The 23702-nt window shown below is 40.4% G+C and overlaps 5 protein-coding genes across 7 annotated transcripts; 3 read left to right on the top strand and 2 right to left on the bottom strand.

The window, feature by feature from the left end:
* Positions 1-196: 196 nt before the first annotated feature.
* On the bottom strand, positions 197-2495 carry LOC145697217 (uncharacterized). Of its 2 annotated transcripts, none has more exons than XM_081774386.1 (9): positions 2287-2495; positions 2024-2167; positions 1772-1984; positions 1518-1730; positions 1375-1466; positions 1126-1275; positions 1004-1053; positions 683-956; positions 197-618 (listed from the first exon to the last, which is right to left on the bottom strand). In XM_081774386.1, exons 1-9 carry the CDS (start codon positions 2317-2319, stop codon positions 447-449), a joined length of 1341 nt encoding a protein of 446 aa, XP_081630512.1. In that variant the 5' UTR covers positions 2320-2495; the 3' UTR covers positions 197-446. The 2 variants fall into 2 exon arrangements, with proteins under 2 accessions (XP_081630512.1, XP_081630514.1); XM_081774388.1 differs by having other exon boundaries at positions 1390-1466; positions 2287-2494.
* Positions 2496-3829: 1334 nt separating this feature from the next.
* LOC145697218 (G2/mitotic-specific cyclin-B3-like) lies at positions 3830-6349 on the top strand. Its single transcript, XM_081774389.1, has 10 exons — positions 3830-4076; positions 4385-4438; positions 4486-4566; positions 4609-4756; positions 4839-4984; positions 5031-5174; positions 5220-5399; positions 5447-5569; positions 5616-5759; positions 5807-6349. The coding sequence occupies exons 1-10, from the start codon at positions 4008-4010 to the stop codon at positions 5924-5926; spliced, it is 1209 nt and encodes a 402-aa protein (XP_081630515.1). The 5' UTR covers positions 3830-4007; the 3' UTR covers positions 5927-6349.
* Positions 6350-6449: 100 nt separating this feature from the next.
* LOC145697225 (mediator of RNA polymerase II transcription subunit 18-like) lies at positions 6450-7494 on the top strand. Its single transcript, XM_081774398.1, has 4 exons — positions 6450-6670; positions 6711-6829; positions 6962-7237; positions 7298-7494. Exons 1-4 carry the CDS (start codon positions 6472-6474, stop codon positions 7388-7390), a joined length of 687 nt encoding a protein of 228 aa, XP_081630524.1. The 5' UTR covers positions 6450-6471; the 3' UTR covers positions 7391-7494.
* A 1645-nt stretch (positions 7495-9139) lies between these two features.
* LOC145698558 (uncharacterized) lies at positions 9140-13061 on the top strand. 2 transcript variants are annotated; one of them, XM_081775765.1, is made up of 10 exons: positions 9140-9282; positions 9918-10076; positions 10274-10435; positions 10707-10991; positions 11041-11400; positions 11494-11682; positions 11724-11887; positions 12086-12155; positions 12561-12701; positions 12741-13061. In XM_081775765.1, exons 1-10 carry the CDS (start codon positions 9208-9210, stop codon positions 12819-12821), a joined length of 1686 nt encoding a protein of 561 aa, XP_081631891.1. In that variant the 5' UTR covers positions 9140-9207; the 3' UTR covers positions 12822-13061. The 2 variants fall into 2 exon arrangements, with proteins under 2 accessions (XP_081631891.1, XP_081631890.1); XM_081775764.1 differs by having other exon boundaries at positions 9141-9282; positions 12083-12155; positions 12741-13058.
* Positions 13062-14991: 1930 nt separating this feature from the next.
* LOC145698427 (uncharacterized) lies at positions 14992-16469 on the bottom strand. Its single transcript, XM_081775631.1, has 6 exons — positions 16174-16469; positions 15973-16129; positions 15569-15878; positions 15277-15529; positions 15164-15231; positions 14992-15117 (listed from the first exon to the last, which is right to left on the bottom strand). The coding sequence occupies exons 3-6, from the start codon at positions 15674-15676 to the stop codon at positions 14992-14994; spliced, it is 555 nt and encodes a 184-aa protein (XP_081631757.1). The 5' UTR covers positions 15677-15878; positions 15973-16129; positions 16174-16469.
* Positions 16470-23702: the final 7233 nt, after the last annotated feature.

Here is a 23702-nt window from a genome sequence, read left to right as displayed (position 1 = left end):
TTGCTGACTCAGTCTTAGAAACAGTAGAGTATTCTTTTTCAACCTATCTCTTTCAAATCGAACACGGTTTCTCCTACACAAGCGCCCTTGTCGATCAATTTTCGTTGATGATTCATGCCTTCAATTTTAAAATGGAACGAGCCTCGTTCATGATTAAATATTCAAAAAGAAAGAACTCAAGATGAAGAACTTGGACTGACCTTTTTGTTTGTCTTTTATTAGTGATGTTCTTTTTCAGTGAAACGGACAAATCTTATCAATAATAATTGTCTCCTGGGTCGCAATTTTGAATTTTTCTACTGTAACTTTTTGGAAACTGGCGAAGTGATAAATATGAAAATTGCGGATGAGTGTGTTTACATGTAACTTTCGACAATTTTGAATTGTCTTTTTTCGTGAAGCAAAGAGGGTGCTTGTTTTTTCTGGAACTTCAGGTGGTGAACTGATCAGTGATCGGGTAATTTTTCGAAGCCTCTGAAAACGGATTCGACGGAGACTTCGTCTGATTCTTGAGGGATGGTGAAGGCGGCGAAGAACTTGAACGATGCGGGAAATTCATGCAGCGTCACAGATTTCATCGTGAACATGCACTCGGCTTTGATCGATTTGTCCTCTTCTCTATAAGTTAAAAAATAAGTAAAAAAACTGGCGACAAAAATTCCAGCGACAATATTTTTCTTACATGTCGAAACTAAGAAGAGAAGCGCCAATCGTTTTCAAATTCTTCCACTCTTCCAGCGGGAAATTCTCAATAATGTCTCTGAGAGACTCTTTGAATATCTTCTGGCCCATCATAAACGACAGTTTGTCTTGGACTTCTTTGAGACAGGCGAGGCGGGATTCGTTGAAGAGGCCTAGAAAGTCGGCATCGATGCAGCGGACATTTTCCGCAGCCAGATCGATGATATTCAGTCGCCTCGATTCCATTAAATCGTTGAAGATGACGCAGATGTTTTCTTATAAGCAGAAAGTTTAATGATTTGATAAACGAAAGATTTTTTACCTTTTAGAAAAGTGCCATTCAGAAGACCGGCCAAGTGTTGGTAGCCGTAACTAATGTTTTGTTTTAAACAAGTGCTTGCCCGTCAAAACAGGGAGATCCTCTTTGAGGAAAAAGAGACTGACCTGAGCGAGTCTTGATGAATACAGTAAACTTGTTTTTGCATTTCTATGAAGCCACTTGACAAATCTAGCACCAGTAGCTGATCGGTGTGAGGGTCGAAGGCAATGTACCAATCTGGGCTTTCTGTTAGCTCGCAGGTTTCGACGTGCGTCCTACATAAACAAGCGTGAGCAACTTTGCAAGCGATTTCAATCTATTAAAATAGATCAATTATAAGCTGCTTATAATTGAGAATAAGTCGTTTTATATACCTTTCGGAAGTGTACCTATTGAAGAGATAACGTAGATTTTGAGCGTAGAGGGCGATTCTATCTTGCTTTATCAGTTTTGACAGTGTGTTGGCCTGAAAAAAAAAACACTAGAATGGGAGGGGCGAAAATGTTTAGCAACATACCTTGAGCAACATGGCCAGATTCGAAGGTTGTCTTCGTTCGCGCAGGCAGTATCTGAAAAAGGTGTAGACCGAGTGGTAGGTCTGTTCGTTGATCCACATGAACGCCCTAAAGAGCGACCAGTTGTCATTGTCGTAGCTTCTGGCGAGGCGTCTTCCTTCGGCTTCGGCGCCGAAAAGACGCATCGACACTTTTTCGACTTCTTTTACGGCGTACTGAAGCTCTTTTTAGAAACGATGAGGGATTGATTGTAAACCTGTTCGAGTTGCTCGCCATGTTCGATGCGAAAGTGGGTGTTTGTGTTATAGACAGCGAATTTGTCGGCAGTGTTTAGATGAGGCAGGATCTTGTTCCAGGCTTTTTTGTAGCGTCTGTCCAGAAGTTGGTTCGACTTCAATCGCGGCGAGGTCCAAATCGCTGGAACTGGAGTGCGCAACTTTAGCAGGGGTGTATTTGCCGTATTTGCGCGCTACAATGGTTTTTAACACCAACTTCTCTAAGGCCGTACCTTTGCAGAAGGGCCATTTGATCTGGAGAAGCTCTCTGGTCGTTTCCATCTGTTCGTTTGGCTGATTGAGTCTCGATCACTTTCGTGTCCATTTGAGTTGTATCGAGCGATGTTTCCATTTCCGTCACCGTCTTCTCCGATTCCTTTTCACGGATTTTTATGCTTTTCCAAAATTATTACTTAGAAATTTATCGAAAAAGGGGGTCATCAATAAGCAAAGTTATTTATTTCACAGTGGCTAATAAACAATAAAAATCCGTCCCGTTGGAAATCAATTCTTCCTCCTCGTCTGACATTTCGCCCCTCTTTCTTGAGCCTTTTGACTGCAAGCCAGCTTCTGTCTGCCAGACGATACGACTGTTTCTTCTCTCTATTCTCTAGGAAGAAAAGTGCTTTCGGAAGAGTTCCCCTTCGCCGCAATAAAACAGAATAAAGAAAGAACAAACTATCGCGTGGGCGGACGCTGGGAAAAAAAACGACGCGCCATTCTGAAAATTAAAAAAATGAAGATGAAGATTTATCCACTAAAATTATTGTTTTGGTAATGAGAAGATTCTTTCGATAGAAGAAGATTTTCTTAAAAAACCTTTTTATAAAATGTATTTTCTCAACCAATTATAATAGATTTTAGCGCGTTGAAGAGTTATTATAGCAATACAAATAATTTACCTGATATTATAATACTGATGATTGTTAATTATAACCTGTTAGATGCATACAAATATAAAATGTTGCTTTTACATCTCAAATAACGTCGTTATAATTAAATTGTTATTGATGAAAGTAAATAAATGATCTGTAAACTGACTTCTTGTATCTTGTTTCATGTGACTGTACTTGACTTTTGGCTTGCCTGTAGTGTAATTTCAGTCTAGCGGAAAGAAGCGTGAGAAGGGGGTTGAAATTTTTTGAAGCCGGTCCAGATGGGGCTTCATGCATCGCAGAAAATTGAGCCGCTCAGCAATCGCAACCGATCGATCGGAAGATCACTTTTAGAACTTTTAGAGCGAGCTACTTCTTCTTCCCAGAACTGTCCTCATGATAAATAAGGGCCCGAATAACCTTTTCGTACCGTACTCAAGCCCAAATCATAAAGTCAGCCCTTGGCATTTGAATAGGGCAATTCCTGATCCACCAACTTGATGACCAAGTTGAAGTTCGAAATCTGCCATTTCAACTCTTTCGCCGTGAAAAAGGTCCCTAACCCTTCGACTTGGATTTTATCTCTCCTTCCCGTGGCAAATCTCCAACCTAAAGGGTGCGAAAAATTCAAACGATGCCCTGGAAGCGGGCCAAGACAGCCATAAATTCATCAGCGCAGGGTACCGCGGACAATAATCTCAGCGGGGGATCAGATTGTTCTTTTCCTAAGTGTAGCACCTTTTTGCTGATAAGGATCGTCTGTAAGAAAGACTGTTTGATCAGTTGATATATTTCAGACAAAATTTATTCAGCAATCTGTGTAGGAATCCTGAATCAGGCCCTCAAATGAACGCTTCAATGAAAAGCCGCGTAGCGGCTTTTTTTAATGTAGCCGCAGAGCAGATTCGCCGGAGTTCAAGAATAGCGATTATTCATTATGAAAACTTTCGTTACTTTTGCAAACTTGCTTATTCAATTATTTTGGTAATCCAAAAAATGCCGTTGATGGAATGTTTCCGCTGAGAGTGGTTCGTTTCTCCGCGTTAAAAATTGAAAAGTGGGCATTTGCGCTGCTTTCAAATGTGGCGCGCGTCGCTGATTCGTCCGCGCGCGCCACCGTTCGCGGCTTGAGCAACGGCCCGGCCCAGGACGAGCTGCCCGGCCTGATTTGAACTGAACAGACAAAAAAATAACACGAGCAACGAAGCAACCCAAAAAAGAGCGCGAAGAGAGATTGTAGTTTTTTGTCTCCTCGGCTAAAACTACTGTCGTAGAGATCTCTTTCGCTTGTTTCTTACTGTAATCAGAGAAAACACTACAGTAGAAGACAAGCAATCAAAAAATGTCGCAGACGTCAATTGGAAGTAGCCAAAGCAGCCAGCAGAGTAGCCAAGATGTTGCCCCGTTCCAGGTAAGCTTATCTTTTGCGTCTCTCTTTGGGCTCTTTTGCGGTTTATTTGCTTAGCGCTAGAATTGAACTGTGTAAACCCTGAGTCAGGGCTCCTACTGAGTTTCAATCAAAAAATTCAATTAAAGTTTTTGTTGGCCTGACTCAGGTTTTCTGCACAGGTTACCGAGACAAGTCTTAAAGACCGATGAATTCATTCCTCTTGTCTCTAGAATAATTATTTTCAAGTTGGATAAACCGATCGATTCTTTAGTTCAATTTCGCATATTTTACCCCCATTTACCAACTCATTTATTAACCCCTTTTTGCAGCAGAAAACGATGGAGACGAACAAGCCACGAACCGTCCTGGGCGTCAGAAACAATGTAAGTTTGCCAAGCTCAAACAGAAAATTTCATCAAATCTGATTCAGGGCGTCGTCAGCGCGGCCGTGAAAAAAGTTGCCGAAGCAGTTACGACTTCCCAATCGCAGCCGAAAAAGATCAGAAAAAAGGTATGAAAAAGAGGAAAGGGCGTAGTTTTATGAGCTTTTCAGCGCGCCAGTCCAACTGATGATACCTCTATTCATTCGCTGGCGATTGATTACAAAAAGAAACCGTACCACGAAGACCCCTTTTCGGCGAAGATCAGCGGAGAGAGAAAACTTCTAGAGCCGACGGCGATCGACATCGATCAAGATAAAGGTAGGGGATGATCAATTATTGCAAAGTTTCACTTTTTTCTTCATAAAAGCGCGTTTCCATGAAGTCTTATTTCAACTTTTAGATCCAAACGAGTACTCCGAATATGCCATGGCTAGCTTTGAATACTTTCGAGCTCGAGAACACGCGCAAATGGTGCAAAACTACATGTCCGGTCAGCCTGAGCTCTCGGAAAAAATGCGCCAAATTCTCGTCGACTGGCAGGTCGAGGTCAGTCTCTTTATCCAACCGTGACCTTTTTGATTTGCCTATTTAGATGCAAGAAAGTTTCCAGCTCACGCATGAGTCGCTCTACCTGTCCGTGCTCTTTATTGACCTCTATCTCTCAAAGAAGAGCGTCAAGAGAGAAAACATGCAGCTGCTTGGCGCGTGCGCGATCCTCCTCGCTTCCAAATTCTACGTAAGAAATTCTCCTCCATGATTTCAATTGACCAAATCGTTTCAGGATCGAATGCCTCCATACGTCGACGACTTGGTATTCGTCTGCGACGAAGCCTACACCCGAGAAGAAATCCTCAAGTTCGAAGTCGAGCTCATGACTGTCCTTGAGTTCGACATCAACTTGCCCGTTTCCTACCTCTGTCTCCGACGATACGGCAAGGTGGTTGGATTCAACATGAAGCAGGTAACTAATCAACTCTTTCGACCAAATCTAATCATCCGATTTTCTAGCTAACCCTCGCTCGATATGTTCTGGAACTGACTCTGATGGAGTACCAGTTTGCCAGAGAGAGTGCATCCAAGATGGCTTCTGCAGCGCTCCTCTGGACCCTCCTTCACTTCGGCAAATCCTGGGTAAGATCTTTTCAGTACTCTCATTTCCTAAACCTTCCCTCCTTAGAACGACTCCCTCGTGTACCACACGAGCTACAAGCGAGAAGAACTCCTCCCTCTGGTCTTCAAGCTGAACGAGATGGTCGCGAAGGCGCCTAAGAAGAAACTCAAGACCATTTATGACAAGTACAGCCACGAGAACTTCTTCAAGGTAAGAATCAACCTATTTCTTCATCGATATTAAACGATTTTCTTCAGGTGACCGAGAGCGTGTCGAAGCTTACCGATGCAAGAATCAACGGCACCGAGCAGATCCAAACGGCGGTTGATGGAATGGCGGCAGAGTCGATGGAGGTCTCGTTTTCCCAGCCAATGTGATTGCGAAAATGACGATCTTCCTCGTGTACATACCAATATCGAGTACTCCAACGAAACCAGCAAAGTGATATTTAAAAAACACCACTCCAACTTACGAAAGATCATCCGACGGCTGCCACACTGTTTGAAATGTCTGAATCTTGCGATTTCTATATTTTTCTTTCTTTTGTTCCGTACCTCGCCCAGTTTATCCATTTCTCTCTGTATATAAGTACGAAATGACCATTACTTACTTTTAAGTATTTCGTTTTCAACTCTGCGAATTGCGAAAACCCCAAAAAACGAATTCCTATTCCACATTCCAAAATTTTAAGTTTTGTTTCGACTGTTGGTGAGCGCTTCTTGCCACAGTTAAAATCTGAAAAATATAAATGTTGACAACAATAAACTATCTCAAAAAACATAATCCAAAATTTCTTCTCTTCTATTAATAAAATGGTGTCTAAACTGTTGATAAACATGCGATGGTTCTTCCTAAATTGTCGTACACAAGCATACTGCAAAATACTAGAATATTAGCTGAAATATGATGAATTTTCGCTAGAATGAAAGCTCCGGGTCTGGAAGAAGACATAGGCTACAATCCGATCGTCTCAAGCATCAAGACAGAATCTGGCCTGTCTCGTGAGAGTGGAACATTCTCCGAGTACAGTCTCCAAGGATCGGTTAAAGATGAATTCGTTGAAGATGTAAAAAATCGACTGAGAGGACTTTGTGACAATGTCGAAGCTGAACCCTTTCTTGGTAAGAACAAGGCAAGAGTGCGGAATAACTTTTTTTGTAGATCACGAAATAACTTACAAGCTGGAAAATTCAACTGGGGGTTCGGCCACTCTTCGTGTTTCTCGCTCCATGGCACAGAGCAAAATGCCCTGGCAACTGAAATATGTCGGTGCGGTGGAGGTAAGAATTGCATTTTAGTAGTGATTGAAGAACTCAATTCGAGAGAAAGAATCGAGAAGCCGTGGCTATACTTATACTTTCCAAAAGCCGCAAGCGGCTATAAGAATACAGAAGAATTCACACCAATTTTAGTCGGCAACCAAGTCTTGTCTGATGCGAAACCAAGTGACCGTCGGATGCTCCGAAAACGTCACTTCTTTCTTGACCGAACTGGGCTTCCGAGCCGAGACAGAATTTCTCAACAAGGGCTATCTCTACCGAAAAGGGCGAGTGAAGATCACTCTCTCAAAGCTGAACAAAATGAAGGAGCCAGGACAATCGGCAGAAGCAAATCGAATTCCATTGACAAAGAGTCATTTTGTCGAGGTCTCTGTTACTGTGCTCACTGGAACTGAAGATCCAGGAAAGCTTTCGACTTGAAATTTCGCTAAAAAATGAAGAACGAAAGTAAAGCCTAAAAAAGTACACGAACTGAAGCACTTCGCCGAGATGTTGAAGCCGCAAGTGAAGTTGGTCAAATCGGACCACCGAAACATCTCAAATCATAGAACAAGTTACTGAACCTTTTAGCTGTAAACTTGCCAACTGCCCGAAAGTTCGAAAATGTAATTGCATTTCTATACTTCAATTATCAATTTTAATAAAAACACTCATTGTTGATTGTATTCATCCTCGTTTCTTCTTCAATTTCCGCTGCATTTTTATTTGATAAAATCTTCGTATTTTCAATATTGGCCATAATCCAAAAATATTCTTACTTTTTAATTTATTTAGTTAATAGTATCTACTTTCATTTTTTATAAAAAAAAAAGCTGCAGAGCGGCTTTTATAAACGAAGTCGCGTAGCGGCTTCGCCAAACTCCCAAATAATGAGCTTCAAGGGAAAAGTAATTGAAATGATACCCTAAAACATCGCGAAGCTTTGGATTAATAAAAAATATTCAACTTGTCAAAAATGAAGGTTTTGGAGTTGGCTGTGGCGTTGATAATATTTTCAAGTTGAGCGGCGATGGGTGGACAACGAGGCGGAAAAAGTCAACGAGCGCTTTTTCAATTTACTGAAGTAGTACTCCCTCTCTGGAGATTTGAGCTCTTCTGCCTTTAAATCTTCTTTGGAACTCATTTTTCATTCATTGTTGAGGAGTTTTTTGGTCAGAGAAAGAATTTGTTTCTTGTTTTGAAGATTTCTTTTTTCAAGGTCACCGTTTATGATGAAAATTGGGTTTTTTCTTTGGTTGAATAATTGCTTTTCAGTTGGAAAGCAGGAGTGATATTCATATTTGTTGTTGTGGCAGAGTGTGTGTAGTATATTATGTTTAATGCGTTTTGCATTATGCTGCGAGTAGATTTGCCTTGAGGGCTATCGATCTCCCCCCAGTTTCATATTTTACAACTACCGCGGCCAACTTTTGAAACTGACATCAACCGGACAAGTTATTTCAATTAACCCAAAATAGAGACTTTATCAACCACCCAACTTCCGTCTCCCAACGTTCACATCATGGATCCTTTTCTAGAGCTCTTGAAATTTTACGATTTTAGTTTTTTGTTTATTAGTACGAATTAGTAAAATGGCAGCATTTTTCGTAACACAACTCGTGTTAAAAACCTGAGTAAGGATCTGAAAGGGCGCAGCGGCTTTTTTAAAACGAAGCCGTCACGCGGTTTCCTCGGAATAAAAATTAGCTTCGCGGCTTTTTCAGGCCCTGACTCAGGTTTTCTTGAGCTTTAGTTGAAGGTAACGCTTTATGTTTTGATCATTTCCTCTTTCTTGATTTCAATAATTTTCCAATTAAAAAAATCCACTTGCGCCCCAAAAAGAGAAAAAACAACAAAGACACCTTTTATATTCTTTATTCTTCTTCATAAATTAAATTTTTTCGAACACGCTTTGTTTGAATCTCCCTTTGTATGCACCCCTCTTTTTGGAGCGCGAATTCAGAAAAACACAGAGAGAGACTTAAAACGAATTAGAGTGCCGCCAATTTGTACTCTTCACAATTCGACTTCTTCAAAATCAACAACGAAAAAGAGAGAAAAATTCAATGATGAAGATTTTACGCTCATTTTATTTATTGAGGGTTATTCGTGATGTCCATATTTATTCATTATATTTCGTAAAATTAAGGAAGGGAAGACCTTAACTCTTCGTTGATTTATTTTGTAATTATTCACGAAAAAGCCATCATAAAACTGCTTGGATCTGACGCAGTGGACTATAAAACTATATCTTTTAATTAATTCAACCATTATTCACCTTCTTTCAATTCCTATTTATGAATTTTTAGAGCGCGAGAGAATTATTTCAATTTTTAAAACGGTGCAATTGTTTTCAGAATTGAAAATCGGTTAAGATTCCGAGCGACGGACCCCACCTCATGAGAGGGGTAGCCACCCGGCGCAGTTTGGATTCAAACGCCCCTGAACGAAAGTCCGGCCGTGCAGCTTTCAAGGCAACGGTTTTAAAAAAGTCAAAGAGAAAATATGAGTTATTTTCAGAATTGAGAATCAGTAGCAGTTAAGAATCTTAAAAACAATCGCAGATTTCTTTTGAACCCCTTTTTTCTAAGACGAATTTAATAAAAAAAAACGACCAAAACCGGTCCGAAAACGACCAAGTCCGACCACTAAAATGGGTAGTCGAATCAAGCCTTAGCTCTACTGTTAAGAAAAAAGCACAAACAAGCAAGCTTTCCAACGCTTCAGTCCTTCAAATAAGATCTTTTTCTTTTATGAAACTTTTTTCGTGGCCGGAATTGAACTACCGTAGCGTGGGATAATAAAATTGCTTATTTGTACTTTCTCTTATCAGCAGATCGAGGAGTCAGAATTCTCAATTGAACTAGCAAACAGCAAATTCGAAAGAAAAAGAAATCAAATCTGCGCTTGTATTTGTAGTACTGTTGCTCATTTTCCGATTCTATTTGCTCATTTCATTCTGGCGCGTAAAACACGATTGACACGGGCGCGTTTAGATTGTTTTATTTTTTCGCCGCTCCATTTTCAGAAGTTGCGAGAAAAAGAGAGAGAGCAGCGGAAGTTGATTTTTTTAATCAAGTTTCTGAATCCTTTTTAAAACCAGAAGTAGTCAGCAAAGCTTATGTTCGAGAAGCAGCGCGCGCTGGAACGAGGAGACGAAGAATACGGAACAACGATTTATTCAGCCGCAACGCTCGGCAGGGAAGACAGAATCATGGAAGATGTGGCCGAAGAAACTGGGGCCAAGTCCATTAATGATCTTATAAAGGTTCGTGCTTTCTTTTTCTTTTTACTAATAATTAGTAATCTGTAATTATTACAGACTAGCTAACTTTGGAAACCTGAGTCAGGATTTCTACTCAGGTTGCCGAGCTTAGAAGAGTAACTTACTAGTCTCAGAAGCAAAGTTTAGCGAAATTCAGAAGTTGGAATTCCGAAAAGTTTTTATTCATTTCAATATTTCAGAATTTCGAGCAAATGTCGACCCCAGTCAGCCGTGGAAGAAATTTCGGCTCCGCGCGTGTTCACAGAAGCGCCTCACCTGTCAAATGGAAGACGCGAAGAAGTGCGCCAACTAAAACGAGCTATTCGCCGGACGAGGACAACAACTCGATTCCGACCATTCCCGTGAGTTACGAATTCTTTTAGCACATTTCCGCTTCTGCCTGCTTAGAGCAAACATGGCGCCTCGTGCAATCAAGAAACGATAACTCTTTAATGTTGACGCATTCCAGTGTCAGTCTCAATTTATGACCATCTTTGTTGATTTTCTTCGGCTAATAGATTTGGCGGGAAAAGCAAAATTTGCCTAGGTGATAACTCGTCTCTTTAAAACTCCTCTTTCAAGTCAGAATAACATTTATCCCCGTAATTAAACTGAAAACTGATTTTGACGTAGGCCGAGTTGCCCGGGCGTCGTAAACCGCCGCGTCCGAGCATCGAAGTGAACGAGCTGGACACAACCTTTTCCCGCGACGTTCCAGACTCGATCGGAGGCCACTCGCGCTCGCAGTCGTCATTGTCGGATGTTACTGCCGTGGAGAATGTTCCGGTCGCCACTTCGCAAATCAGAAGGACAGACATGAGTCGACTGCCAGATCCGAATCTACCTCACCATTTCATTTCTGGCCTTCCTACCGAAACAGACTTTCCTCCCACGCGCAAAAAGCTGACTTGGAGCGAAGTAAGTTCAATCTAGTTGGAGTCTCCGATTACCATAATCGAAAATTCAGGCTCACATTCTCGTTGGAGAAACCCACACGCCGGAAGACTACGAGCGTGGCAATCCCGATCTGGACCCAGTAGCCGAGTCCGCAGTCTATGAGCTCGAAAAGCGTCTGGACAAAATGGACCAGTTTAAAGTAGATTTGGAGAAAGACGACAACGGCTACGGCTTGAGCATCATCGGAATGGGCATTGGCGCTGATTCCGGCGTCGAGCGGCTCGGAATTTACGTCAAAAAAGTATTCCCCGGCCAGGCGGCTGAACGCGTCGGAATTCAAATGGCCGATCAAATTGTGGAAGTCGATGGGGTTTCCTTGGTCGGCGTTTCGCACAGCTTCGCTTCTGACGCGCTAAGAGGCACCAATCAAGTAAGCATGATTGCTAGTGATTTATTCCAAATTTTTAGAGTCAATTGTGATCAACTTTCGAAACTTCTCTTTCCTCACGGTTTTTTTTTCTAGCATGTGAGATTTCTGATGGCGCGAGATCGCGATCAGGAGTCGTCAGAAGTGCGCAATTTAATTTTGAGAACGCTGGAGCAAGAACAAGAGGCCCAGCTCGAGCAACAAAGTACAGACTCCGAGTCGGATCAAGAAGATCTCAACGGAACTTACGACGTGAACAGAGAAGATGACCCTAATCTCATGAGGGTGAGAACCTGAATTAGTGATAGTTTTTGACGATTTTTAAGGATGTACAAAGCAGACTTTTGGAAGAAATATCAAGCCTTCGCTCAGAAAATGACCATTTGCACGAAGAAAAGAACCAGATTCGCTCGGAACTAGACGCTGCCTTGAAAAGAATAAAAGATCTCGAAGATCAACTCGCACACGCTCGCTCCCTTGGCCAACCAAGGTATCCCAAGTTTTCTGTTTAACCCATCATCAACTACACCATCCATTTGCCATTCTCCGAATTTCGAGTCCATTTTTTATTCATCGATTTGTACTGTTTGTGTTCAAATTAGAAACCAGCTTCACCTGCCATTTCGTAGCCACTACTACACTACTTTTTAATTTTATTTTTTAAAGACGGATTGAACCCTTTCAGAAGCTGTTACTCGACGCTAGAATCAAACACGCTCGATGCGCTGGACGATTTGGAAGAATCGAGAGTCGACGATGTGAGTTTTTTCGAGCAAATTCGGCAGAGAATGCTTGCCGAAAGTAGCCAAACTTGATTTGTCAAAAATCAATGCGATTTTTGGTCCACTGTCAATAATAAAATAATTATCGTTCGTCGTTATTATATTTCAAGCAAATATAATAAGAAAATTACTTCTAGTGATTGAGGATAGGTACATTCATTGATTCTGCTAATGTAGATCTTGTTGTTTCATCAACAAGTAGCCGCTTGAGGCTTCGAGCAAACGAGAGAGAAAGGCCGCAGAAAGGGCGGTTTTACCTGAGTTTTCGCTCGAAGCCGCGAGCGGCTTCTCGACCAAAGGTGTAGGAAATCTTAGGATAAGGTTATTTATCATCCCTATTTTCCTCCGTCAAGAAGAGCCTCAACTGAAATATTTTGCTAGAGTCTCCTGGCGCTTTGGACGAACGAAGACGTTCTTGTGTGGCTGAACAACAATCATCTGGAGAGTTTGGTTCCACTTTTTAAAGTTCACAATATCGACGGAAAGTACCTCGACAAAATTAGGGAGAAGAACGACTCCAAGGTAGGAAGGAAAGTGATTTCAAAAATATCTCTTCGGTAGATGCTGAAGCAGCTCGGGATCCAAAAAGACCAACGCGCTCAGCTCCGCACGGCCCTGCGTCAACTCGCCTCCACCTGTTAACAATTTTCCCTTTTTCGAAAATTCTAAATTCAAAAAAATGAAGAGCCACTTCAGCAGCATTCCCACTTCCTCCGACACCAACTTGCTCAAAAAGAGCCTCCACATCTGAACTCGCAACTGAACACGGAATTTCTGTCTTCCAGAAAATAAATCTCAAAAAATATGAAAATAGAGCAATGGTTGCTCGTTCTGCCTTTGTTGTTCAACCCTACATGTTTCCCTCAATTCAACTTCCAATAAAGTGACCCCTTTTTCCCATTAAAACTTTCTGTTTTTCTAATTGAAATCAGGGTGGAACGCTGAGCTCGGCAACACAAGTCCAAAACCTGAGTCAGGATCTGTATAAAGGGAAAGTAATTTTAGGGAAGCCGCTAAGCGGCTTTTCCCTCGCGCTCTTTCAGCTCCTGACTCAGATTTTCTTTACAGGTTGCCGAGACTCGCTAGAATGAAAAAGGATCTATTGCAGGCAATTCGGAACAAACTAATCTTAGGAGCATTATTCATTTTGCAATTATAAATTTGCGCTACAGCCAAAGAAAGATTGCCCGATTAAATTCAAAACCCACCTGAGATAGTTTCAATTGATGGAGTAGAAAGGGCGGTATTGAAGTTTCCCGTCAAAGTAGATTAATATCTTTAATTTGGGCGCTTGTTCTTTATAAATTATCTGTCACGCGGGATGAACTTAGATCAGCATGAATTGTACGAGTGATCAGAGCAGGAATGAGTATTTTGGAGTTTGGCAAAACTGCTTCTTTTTATGGAGGAAAGTGGACGATTCCCTTTCGCCCGAAAAGGGCCAACTCCGTTCCCTTTTTCGAGAAAAAGCCAAAGCCAGAGAAGAAAAAGAGGAAGAATATTTTCAGAGCTTTATTAAAAGTAAGGCTTTTTCGTTTATTTATTTCTATTTTGAGCAGGATCCGTTCCAACCGATGATTTATCCGCCTCACCGAGAAGTTACTAACGATTTGTTCCTGACAGTAAAAGCAAAAAGCTTCAATCTGAACTTATCAAGAAAATCTTCCAAAAGAGCTGACAGGATCAGTAATAAGACAGTTGATAGAGGACTTGAGAAGGCAATCGGGGTAATAGGTTTGTCTTCCTTGATTTCATGTCCCGAAAGTAGAGTTTTAGGTTACAAAAGAGGTCGATCCTTTGGCTTGGAATCGGGAGCTGTTTCTGGCGTAGCGGGTTCTACTCTGCATTCTGGGTCGAAAGGGAAGCTGGCTTCAGACAAGGCTAGTGTAAGAAATGCGGCGCATTTGACTGCTGCCGCCGCAGAAGAAGAAGAGGACGAAGAAGGATCTGATTCTGACGGCGGAGGAGGTAGAACTAGGTCACTAGTGATAGGGATCAAATTTTAATTTATTCAGGAGCCGAAGCGACGCAAGAAGGAGACCTTTTTGTGGAGATGAATGCTGCTAATGAGTTTGAGGATGACGATGATGACGGCGGCGACGATGATGAGGACGAAGAAGCAATTGATGCGATGGTTGCTGAAATTGAAAATGACGTGGCAATGCTTGGAAATAATGAATTCGGGTTCAACTTTTATTACTGATTTTGAGCTAAACGCTTCTGTTGAATCTTGAAAAGACACGGATGTAGACAAAGGAGCCGAGGCAAATGAAGCGCAAGATGACCTAGGACAGATTTCAAGAAATAATGGACTATATTTTGCCTAAAAACTCGGTTTGAAATCATGTTCAAAGAGGAAGAAGCGAATGAAGGCGAAATGCTGGAGTTCAATCAAATGGATCGCCCGCACAAGGGAGATTCTGACAATGATGGGCCGTATTCGGACGAGTGTCAGATTCTCGACGCTGAATCGGATAATCACACCATTTCATCAAGCAGTCTTAGGTACATCCTTCCAACAACTTCCTGTTCCCGCAACATCATGATTTATTTAGGTCTTATGACGACTACTATTTCGACATTTACCGAGAATAAAATGAACTGTAATTAACACTTTATTACAAAAGATCAATTGAAGTCTTCAAAGTTGTCATTTTTCTCGTCCATTTCTGAAACAGCTTCGAGCGTTGAGAATCCGCTGACTCGACCAATGCTTGGCATGGGCGATTTCGTCCCGATCGAGGAAAAGTCTTCGCGTGAATTTTCGCTGATGGCGTCTACTTCTGCAATAATATTTGTTGCTTGACGAGTTTTAGCTTGTTCCCTTGTTGTGAATTAAAAGTTTTGATAAACTCGTTCCTGAACGCCTTGTTTTGTATTCATCAATATTCTTCTGCGTTCTGTTGCTAATTGTGAGCCCAACATCAGTCGGGGCAATCTTGAATGCTTGTTAGCCAAGAAAAATGATGCTACAGTCAAATTACGATTTGGGCATCTTCTTTTATCGCGCTCGCCCTTTCCGATTTCTGATTGATTCTGTGCCTCAGCTCATCTTTTTAGAAACAAATTAGGGTTATTAATCTTATACGCAACAAACCAAGTTCTTGTAGCAAATCTTCTTCTCGGTTTTTCTGCCGTTTATTGTACTCGTCCCATTTCTTTGTCCCGAGAATTTGGTACTCGGAGATGATTTTGTCGAGTTTCTTTCTATTTTCTTCTGTATAGGGATATGGGAAGTGGTAGAAGCGGAGGAAAGAGGTGAAGATGACGATGTAAATGGCCAAAATTCCCAGTAAAGCCAAATATGCAGGAAAAGAGATGGAAAAGTTTTCAACAACAAGTTTTGATTTCTGAAAGGCTCAAAGAAATGCCACACGAGTTAATATTACCTCGTGAGTGAGGACTGCAATGTCACTCGAAAACTTCTGTTGCGTCGGAATAAGCAAAACAGTAACACTTGGCAAGAGGATAAAGGTGTTTCCCACGAAGAGCATCATTGCGGCCGCATTCCAAAGAGAGTTTCTATTGAAGCTCTTTAAAGTGGCTTTCTTGAAAGACAAGATCAATCATGTTCAATTCTAATGAAAAGCCATTTTCCTTTATGAAAACGAGCAGTAAACCGAGCGCGATGCAACCGATCCCAGCACCGTACATTTGGCGACAAAAGAGCATTTCTGTGGTAACCCAACTGCGGCTTTGCTGGAATAAAGAAAAAGAACACGTTAATTTTCTTGTCAGAACAAATAATTTAAGACAAACTCGTGTAAATTCCATGTCATTCAAGGGCACTTACAAAAAAGTTATCGTAGCAGCCTTCTCTCTCCCAGTCAGTCCAGTTGTTATCAAGAAGGGATGTTCTGTCCCATTTTTTGCAATGAGCTCCGGTATCGTCGATTTTGTCCGAGAGTTCTATGCACCGATCCCATAAACCAGCGGAAATAACTGCTTTCCTAAAGTTTATCTTATTTTCTTTTTTCAGTGATTTTTTCCCTACCTTTCCATTGGCGTATCATCTTCGCAATTGATTTCTACTGTAAACCACGGACTAATGCAGTAAGAAGTTATGATCAAAATGAGCATTAGAAGTGATGAAAAATATCCAATAACTTCGTTCCAGCATAAAAAATGCATCCTGAGAAACTTTGGCGGTCCTTCATCAGGCATGTAAATTGGAAGACTGTAGATATCCTGCAGCCAGAAAACTTTCTCTGATCTGTCTTTTTCGTCCCATGAGCAACCCATAATTTATTGGATTACTTTTTCACGATGGAATGACTTTGGGGACAGTCATTTCGTGACCTTTTAATATTTGAAAAGAGCGTCATTTTTCACAAATTTGAAGCTCATTGATCATCAAATTCAACAGTAATCTGAGGGACATTATTTTTGAAGGCTTTTGGCAGGCCCTTCATACGGCTTTTGGGGGCTTAATTTCTGAAATAGATATCATATATTAGATATTTTGATAGATACATTTTTGGTAGCAAATTCTGAAAATCTAGGTCAAATTTCTTGGTTACTTTGAACTTCCCCGGAGAAAATAGATCACCACTTGAATGATTGAAAAAACAGATGTTAACTCTGCCATCCTTCAACTTCACCGACAAATAAATGGAGACTACCCTTAATTATTGAATGTGAGCCCTGCATCATGTCAAAGGTGGCGCACTGGTTGCCGAGTATTTATTCCGATGGAACTTCCTTTTTGATCAGTTCAAAATGCGTTTTCTTTTTGTAGCCTGTGTCTGTTCCTTTGCTTGTAAGAGACTACCTTTCATTTCAAAACAAATCATAATTATAAAAAAAAACAAAATTTTAAGCGGCGATGGCCTGGCAAACCAACCACGAAAAAATGCTCCGATCACTTTGGGACAGATATCCCAAGAATATTTTTCAAGTAAGCTTTGTTTGACGAGCTTTTTTTAATTATTGTTGTCATAATATCAATGCTTTTTAGGAGCGATCTTACAATATGGACGATGGAAATTTTGTCGACTCGATGCCTGAATACAGACGACAACTGTATCTCTATAAATAAACATGTACTGAAATGCACGAATGAGGAAAATAAAACTCTCTTCCTTGATTTCTAAATGCTTTTTTTATTCTTTTGGGATTAATCGTTATTATCGCTTTAGGTTCGCCCAGCTCTTTAAGTAAATTTATTTGAAGGCTTGAAAACCTACAGTAGTATTAATCTGATTCCGACATCATAGAGCCCGCATTGAGCTCATCCTTCTAAGAAATTGAATTCGATCTTCGTTTTTGTTACACGAATAATCCTTGTTTCTGTCCCACAAGTTTAACCCGTTCCCCGTGTATCTGGTTATTGAAACAGGTTGATCAAACCCGACGAACCTTCATTAACATTAACAGTTGCAAGCAGCTTGGCGATGGATGGCAAAGAAATTCATTTTCGCAGCTTTGATGTTTCTGATGTTTACCAAGTACGACTGTAGCTACTCATTTCACTCCTGCGTTGTCGGATCGCCAATTGACAAGGGGTACTTCACGTCGCGCCCAGCATTTTTCGCGTTGAACGGGAGCAGACGTTAAGAATTTGTGCTCATCAAAATTTTTGCAGCGCCCCTCTCCGCGCTCCCACCACTCAGCACGACATTCCCGACAAGTCAGCGAGTTGCTTATTCTAAGTAACGAGAAATATGTTCTCTCTCTAAACATTTATTCTAACAGTTAAAGCTCTTATACTTTATCATCATGTTTTAATCGTAAATATTCCACCTATCTCTTTCTTACTCACTGAATTAAAGTCTCACTTCTTTAGATTTTCCTATTTTTAATTGATTGTTTTATAAATATGAGTCGTAGCAGCAGGAATAAAATTAAGTTATCAGGCGATAAATTATCGCCTTGATATATTTAAGATTACACAGTAAGAAACTATTGGCCTGTACCATAGATTTGGAAACTTGTGTAGAAAACCTGACTCAGGTAATTTTCGCGAAACTGCAGTACAGATTGGTACCGGTATATGTAAAATCCTGATTCAGGGTTTCTACACAGGTTTCTAAACCTAGGGTACAGACGAATAATAACGGTAAGCCGTAACAAAGAATTCCAGAAGTCTTGTTGGCCCTTTGTCATTCCGCGGATGACAAAAAAGGGATGAATAAGGGTCGTCAGGTGGGATATCCAACCGGCAATTCCTGAATACTAAAATAGCCCCGCAAACGTAGTCATCTTTAGCAAGGCCTTACCACGAGCATTTTCTAATAGTGAAGCCGAGAATTCGCTTGAGAACAAGTTCATTTTCATTTGAAAAATTCAATAAAAACGAGACGGATTTGTTGTAGAAAAAGCTCATTGAAACAAGCAATTCGGCCTTATCAAGCCGAGATAGGGAAACTTAGAAAGTTGATTGACGATCTTATTATGAGAACAGTTCAAGAAGCGATAGGTCTTATCCCCCGTTCGGTTCCGTAATTCCGTCCTTAGTAGCGCTTTCAGAGCTAATTAGTTTTTAAAATGAGCATCGGAAATTCCACTTAAACTTGTAAGAAGCTGGCAGTTCATGTTGGCGGCGGAGCCCTGTGAACATTTGGATTGCACTATTGAGCGGTTTGTCAATGCGGCCCACAAGCCACTCAATCCCCACACTATGCACCGTCACCACCAGCGCAGGGCGTGCAGGAATTTCTTTAAAAAGTGCGCGATTCAAGCTGGCACCAAACCGTAGATACTGGTTTTCGAACTTCTGTAGTTTGCTTTTTAGACAGCTAAAACTGAGCTCAGTATCTTCTTACTGATTTTCGAGGGAAGAAGAGTTCGTAAAATGTGCAATTTTATGTCACCCAGAGAAAATCTTTCAATTAGGCTGTGTAAAATCTTGGAGATTGGAGCATGAACTTGAGAAGAAAGAAAATCCCAAGACACCAAAATTGTCGGTTCCCCAAATTTTCACAATGAACCTAATGGCAAAATAAGCAGCGGGCAGAACATGTCATCATTTGATGACTTACTGCGGAACTAATCACTGGCGACCTTCATTACCATTTTCTGAGTTGAGCTTTTTTGAAATTGCAAGAAGAGGATTTTCAGTTAGAAGGGTACACGAGTTTACTTTTCTTGCAAAACGCATAAAAAAAAATACATTTGCTGAGTTAGCGGGTAATTCAAAGTAGCAGGTAACAGTAGCAATTTGACGCCTCAAATTTACGTTATTTTTGCATGAGGCAATGATACGATTCTCTCGTGTCAATACGCGACGCTAGTTTTTATTTGATAATAATTGAGATAAAAGCGACGCCCCGTAAAAACGCACTAATTCCATTAGAACAATGTCGAGTCGGTTGTCTAAAAGAGTTCTTATCAGAAGTTCCTTTCTCTATTTCCGAAGTTAGGTATTTCATTGCCGCTTATCTGAAATTTCCGAGTTTCCTGATAAAAAGCTGAATTACGGAGAGAACGAATGTATAACTAGAATTTTGCTCAGAAGAAACAGAAGAGATGAACTTTGAGCTTTGAGCTTCCGGAGAGCAGAGTTGCAAATTTGCTGAGCTGAGTGAGCTGAGCGGGCTGAGTGAGCTGAGCAGTCGCTCAGCTCAGTGATTTTGGAAAATGATCTGATCTGCTCAGCTCAGCTCAGCTCAGACAATTTTCACTCAGCTCAGCTCAGCTCAGGTCAATTATTTTCGAACATGATCTGTTCTGCTCAGCTCAGACAACTATCACTTAGCTCAGCTCAGCTCAGCTCAATGATTTGAATACAATTTTACTACCGAAAACAGTAAATAACAGCTCAGCTAAATCAGCTCAGCTCAGCTCAATTCTCTTAAACAAAAGGTCTGCTCAGCTCAGCTCCGCTCAATGACCTCTGAAAGAGGCCAGCTCAGCTCAGAGAAATTTTTACTCAGGTCAGCTCAGCTCAACTCAGAAAAATTAATCAAAATTTGCAACTCTGTTCCGGAGAGGTTCCTTATTTTAGGGCATTTTTTCTGACACTATCTTGACCCCTTCGAAACCCAGCTCCTCGGATCTAAGCGCTCTGAGTAGGGGATACTAAAATTGAGAGTCGCGACGGATAACGGCTCTTTGAATTTCTAAACAAAGATCAAGCGACTTACGCGCTGCAAATCCGTTCATAGAAGTACCGCTCTTTCTTACATTCAAGTTCCTTATTGGAGCATTCGAAGTTAGCTAGAATCTTTTGCGTATTTTTAATAAACCCGTCGACCGCGAACCTGACCGAGCTGAGGGAAAAAGCAAGCTCAAAGTTGAAACAGAAGAAAACCACGTCGCTGAATGAGTTTTCGCTGAATTCGGAATATAAATATGGGAGAAGCGCGTTTTATTGATATTTGGTGAAGTTTTCATTTAGGCAAAATACTAGCGTACACGTAAAATTCTTTTGTGAGCACGTAATTTCCTGGATATTGATATCTAATACTCTTTGGAGGAATAGACTAATGGGATTTTTATACATAATTTTATTTGCTTACGTGTTTTGTCTTCCGCAAGATATTTCCCTCCTGACCAAGGTTCGAAATCGCCTAGGCGAATTCGCCTAAAAAGCTAGGCTAGGCTAGGCTAGGCGAATTCTTCAAATTTCGCCTAGCCTAGCCTAGCCTAGTCTCATACTGGTGCCTTAGGCGAAGCTAGGCGACAAGGCGAAAATGAAAATTCGCCTTGAATTTCGCCTAGGCGAAGAAATTAGGAGAAAAAAGTGCGAAAGGTCAAATTTTGGAGTAAAAGCAAAATTGACTGGAAGACGTTGCCTTGCAATAAAACTAGATTTAAAAAAATTCGAAGTGGTAAAAACTTAATTTTGCTTCTCTGTCTTTTTCATCTGCTATGATTATAAATTTTGGTTGAGTTTGTCAAGATTTGAATATTGATATTTCAAAGTAATTGAATCAATTTCTCCTGTGTGAATATTTATAAACTCTCGCCATTTTTGATTTAGAACAAGTCCTAACTGTTTATTCGCTCTATCGAAATCACGCTTCTAATTTTCAAAAAAATCTGCGTTTGCAAAAATTATCAATTGAAATTTGACCGCTGCGATTGAGGAACGAGTACGCATTATTCATACTCTCTCTTGCGGCGGGCTCTTACGTCTTGCTAGATAGTTGACCTCTCTGTTGCCAATTTAGAACTTCAGCTGAAGCGATAATGGCCGCCGCTAACGACACGCTGTTCAACTCAGCTTCAGCGCCGCGATCTTACACCTCTGCTGACCGCCATTCGTTTTTGCTCTGGTTATCATAATCCCAACAAGATACTCTTTAAAATCAAATTTCACGCGTTTTTCGAAGAATTGGAAGTACACGGACACGTATCAAATTTTGATACTTTTGAAGTTTTGAAGCAGAATCAGTTTAGTCGGCTATTCAAAAATAGTGAGACGTAACAGGCTTACTCGGTTTAAAATAATATTCCAGACTTTCTTTGCGCCAAAACTCCTTTCTTTCAATTTTAAAATCTAAAAGGCTTTTTTATAATTTCTTTCTTTTTCCAGCTCTTGATGTTGCTTAGTATGTCTCGAGTAAAACATTTTCTCGCATATGTTACGCTCGAAGCAAGTGAATTTTATAAACGTCAACCTTTTTTTTGAACTCATGAACTACTGTCAGTAGATCCAAAATCTTGATAGAAAAATGCCTGGAAAGTGTTTGTTTCCAGTTATTTTGAAAGGAAGAGTGACGAGCTGTAGAATTCAACGGCAGGATGTTTGGTGACGATGGAATTCAAAACTTGGTTGTTTTCGACTTTTTGCGAAAAACATTGTTCAATGCAGCAGGCGTTTTCTTTTTCCTCAAATCAACTTTCAGCCCGAACACGTCTTTGTTTGACATAAGTTCTTTCCAAAAACTAATTGGATGCTTTTTTGAAATTGCTCTTTTTTCTGTCCAATTTTTACCCCGAAAAATGAGTTGGGGGTCCCTTAATTTTGACTAAAAACCTTTAAATGGGAGCTTTTTTCTAAATGCCTATCTGACTTAAAATCTCCAAAGACTCGTGAGAATTGTTTATGACCTCTGGAGCAGCAGTCGTAATGATTGGAAGGTTTCCTCCGGGGTCATCTGATATCGATTAACCCGAAATACTCTCGTCGATGCTTGAGTAGCAAATTGCACGTTGACTTTTTGAACCCGCACGTGACACTGTTTTTACGAATTAGATAAAGGCTTTTTATTCTTTACTGTTACATAAATTTTATGTTTTGGAAGTCAACATAAGATCTAGATTGGATCTTTGATGTTCGAAAAGAATAAGATCAAACTTTGATCATAAAAGAGGTAAAAGGTGAACACACATCGCAGCTGTGTATAGTCAATTACTGTATGATCATCTGGTCCAGATGTTTCCACTTTAGGTATAAGGGGTATAAAAGGGCCAGAGGAAAATGAAAGACTCCAAATATAAAATGAAACGATAATGAAAAAAATAAAGGGATAGAAAATATATTTTATTTTTTACCTTTTTATATTTTCCATCCTTCTTGTTTTTGTCTTCTAGAAGCTAAAATATCTTAGTTCAAGAATTAATGATCTCACCATAGTCCTCATCTTGTTCTGAGCTTCAAAACGAGCGCTTATTTGAAAGTATCGGACACCAAAAATTTTTTCCGAAAAAATTCTTTCTAGTACAGAAATCAATTAAAACTCTAATTATTATGAAAACGCTTGACGTTATGAATGAAACGTTCGGACCTTTTTTGGTCAAAATTTTATGAGGAATTCATTTCCGATGAAAACTTTAACATAACCGGTCATTGGGGTAATCGACGGTAGTACCCTTAAATCAACAGCAACAAGAAGACAATTATTTAAGGGATCACCCCCCGATTTTTCAAACCTTTGGCACCGGTCATTATCGCCTATGATTAGATTCCTCGTATTCTGAGGATCATTTTGATATATGATAGTACCCCTTTACATAGATGCATCTCCGAAATTTTGGTTCCCAAAGTTCGGGAAAATGCATGTAAATTGTACTTAGCGTGAAAATCGCAATTTTTTTCGATTTTTCATTGTCATCGAAATAACACAAACAAGGGCTCTTTCGAAAGCTTAGAATGTGAAGATTACGAATATAATAACCGCTTTAGAATTTTCGGCCAATTGTTGGCGCTAGAGAGCATTCTAACACCCAAATAACGCCAAAAATGGTTTTGAAAAGTTTTACAACTAGAATTTTTTTATTCACTAATCCGATCATGCTGATTCTACCAAAAAATTAAGATTAGCGTCTATACTTTTAGATAAACCAAAAAAATCTTGAATCACAACGCCCAAAAAAAAGTAGATACGATTTGAAAATGACCTAAAATGGCCATTTTTCAAAATGTTAATCACTTTGACGGCCTGTAATGCATAGGCGAATGTTATGCTGGCAAGCTGATTCTACCAGAATTTGCTCCTTTCGAAGCGGGCTTTCTAATGCACCCAAAACCAGCTTCCTACGTGAGCTCAAAAAAAAGTAGATAGAGGTCAAAGTTGGCGAAATTGGGGGGGGGATCCCTTAAGCTTGGATCAGTCAAAAAATTATTAAATAAATTTC

This window comes from Oikopleura dioica, chromosome 2 (genome assembly GCF_907165135.1).
Source record: "Oikopleura dioica chromosome 2, OKI2018_I68_1.0, whole genome shotgun sequence".
In the NCBI taxonomy this organism is placed as follows: domain Eukaryota; kingdom Metazoa; phylum Chordata; class Appendicularia; order Copelata; family Oikopleuridae; genus Oikopleura; species Oikopleura dioica.
The sequence above is the reverse complement of the archived record's forward strand: the minus strand, read 5'-3'. Positions and strand labels throughout refer to the sequence as shown.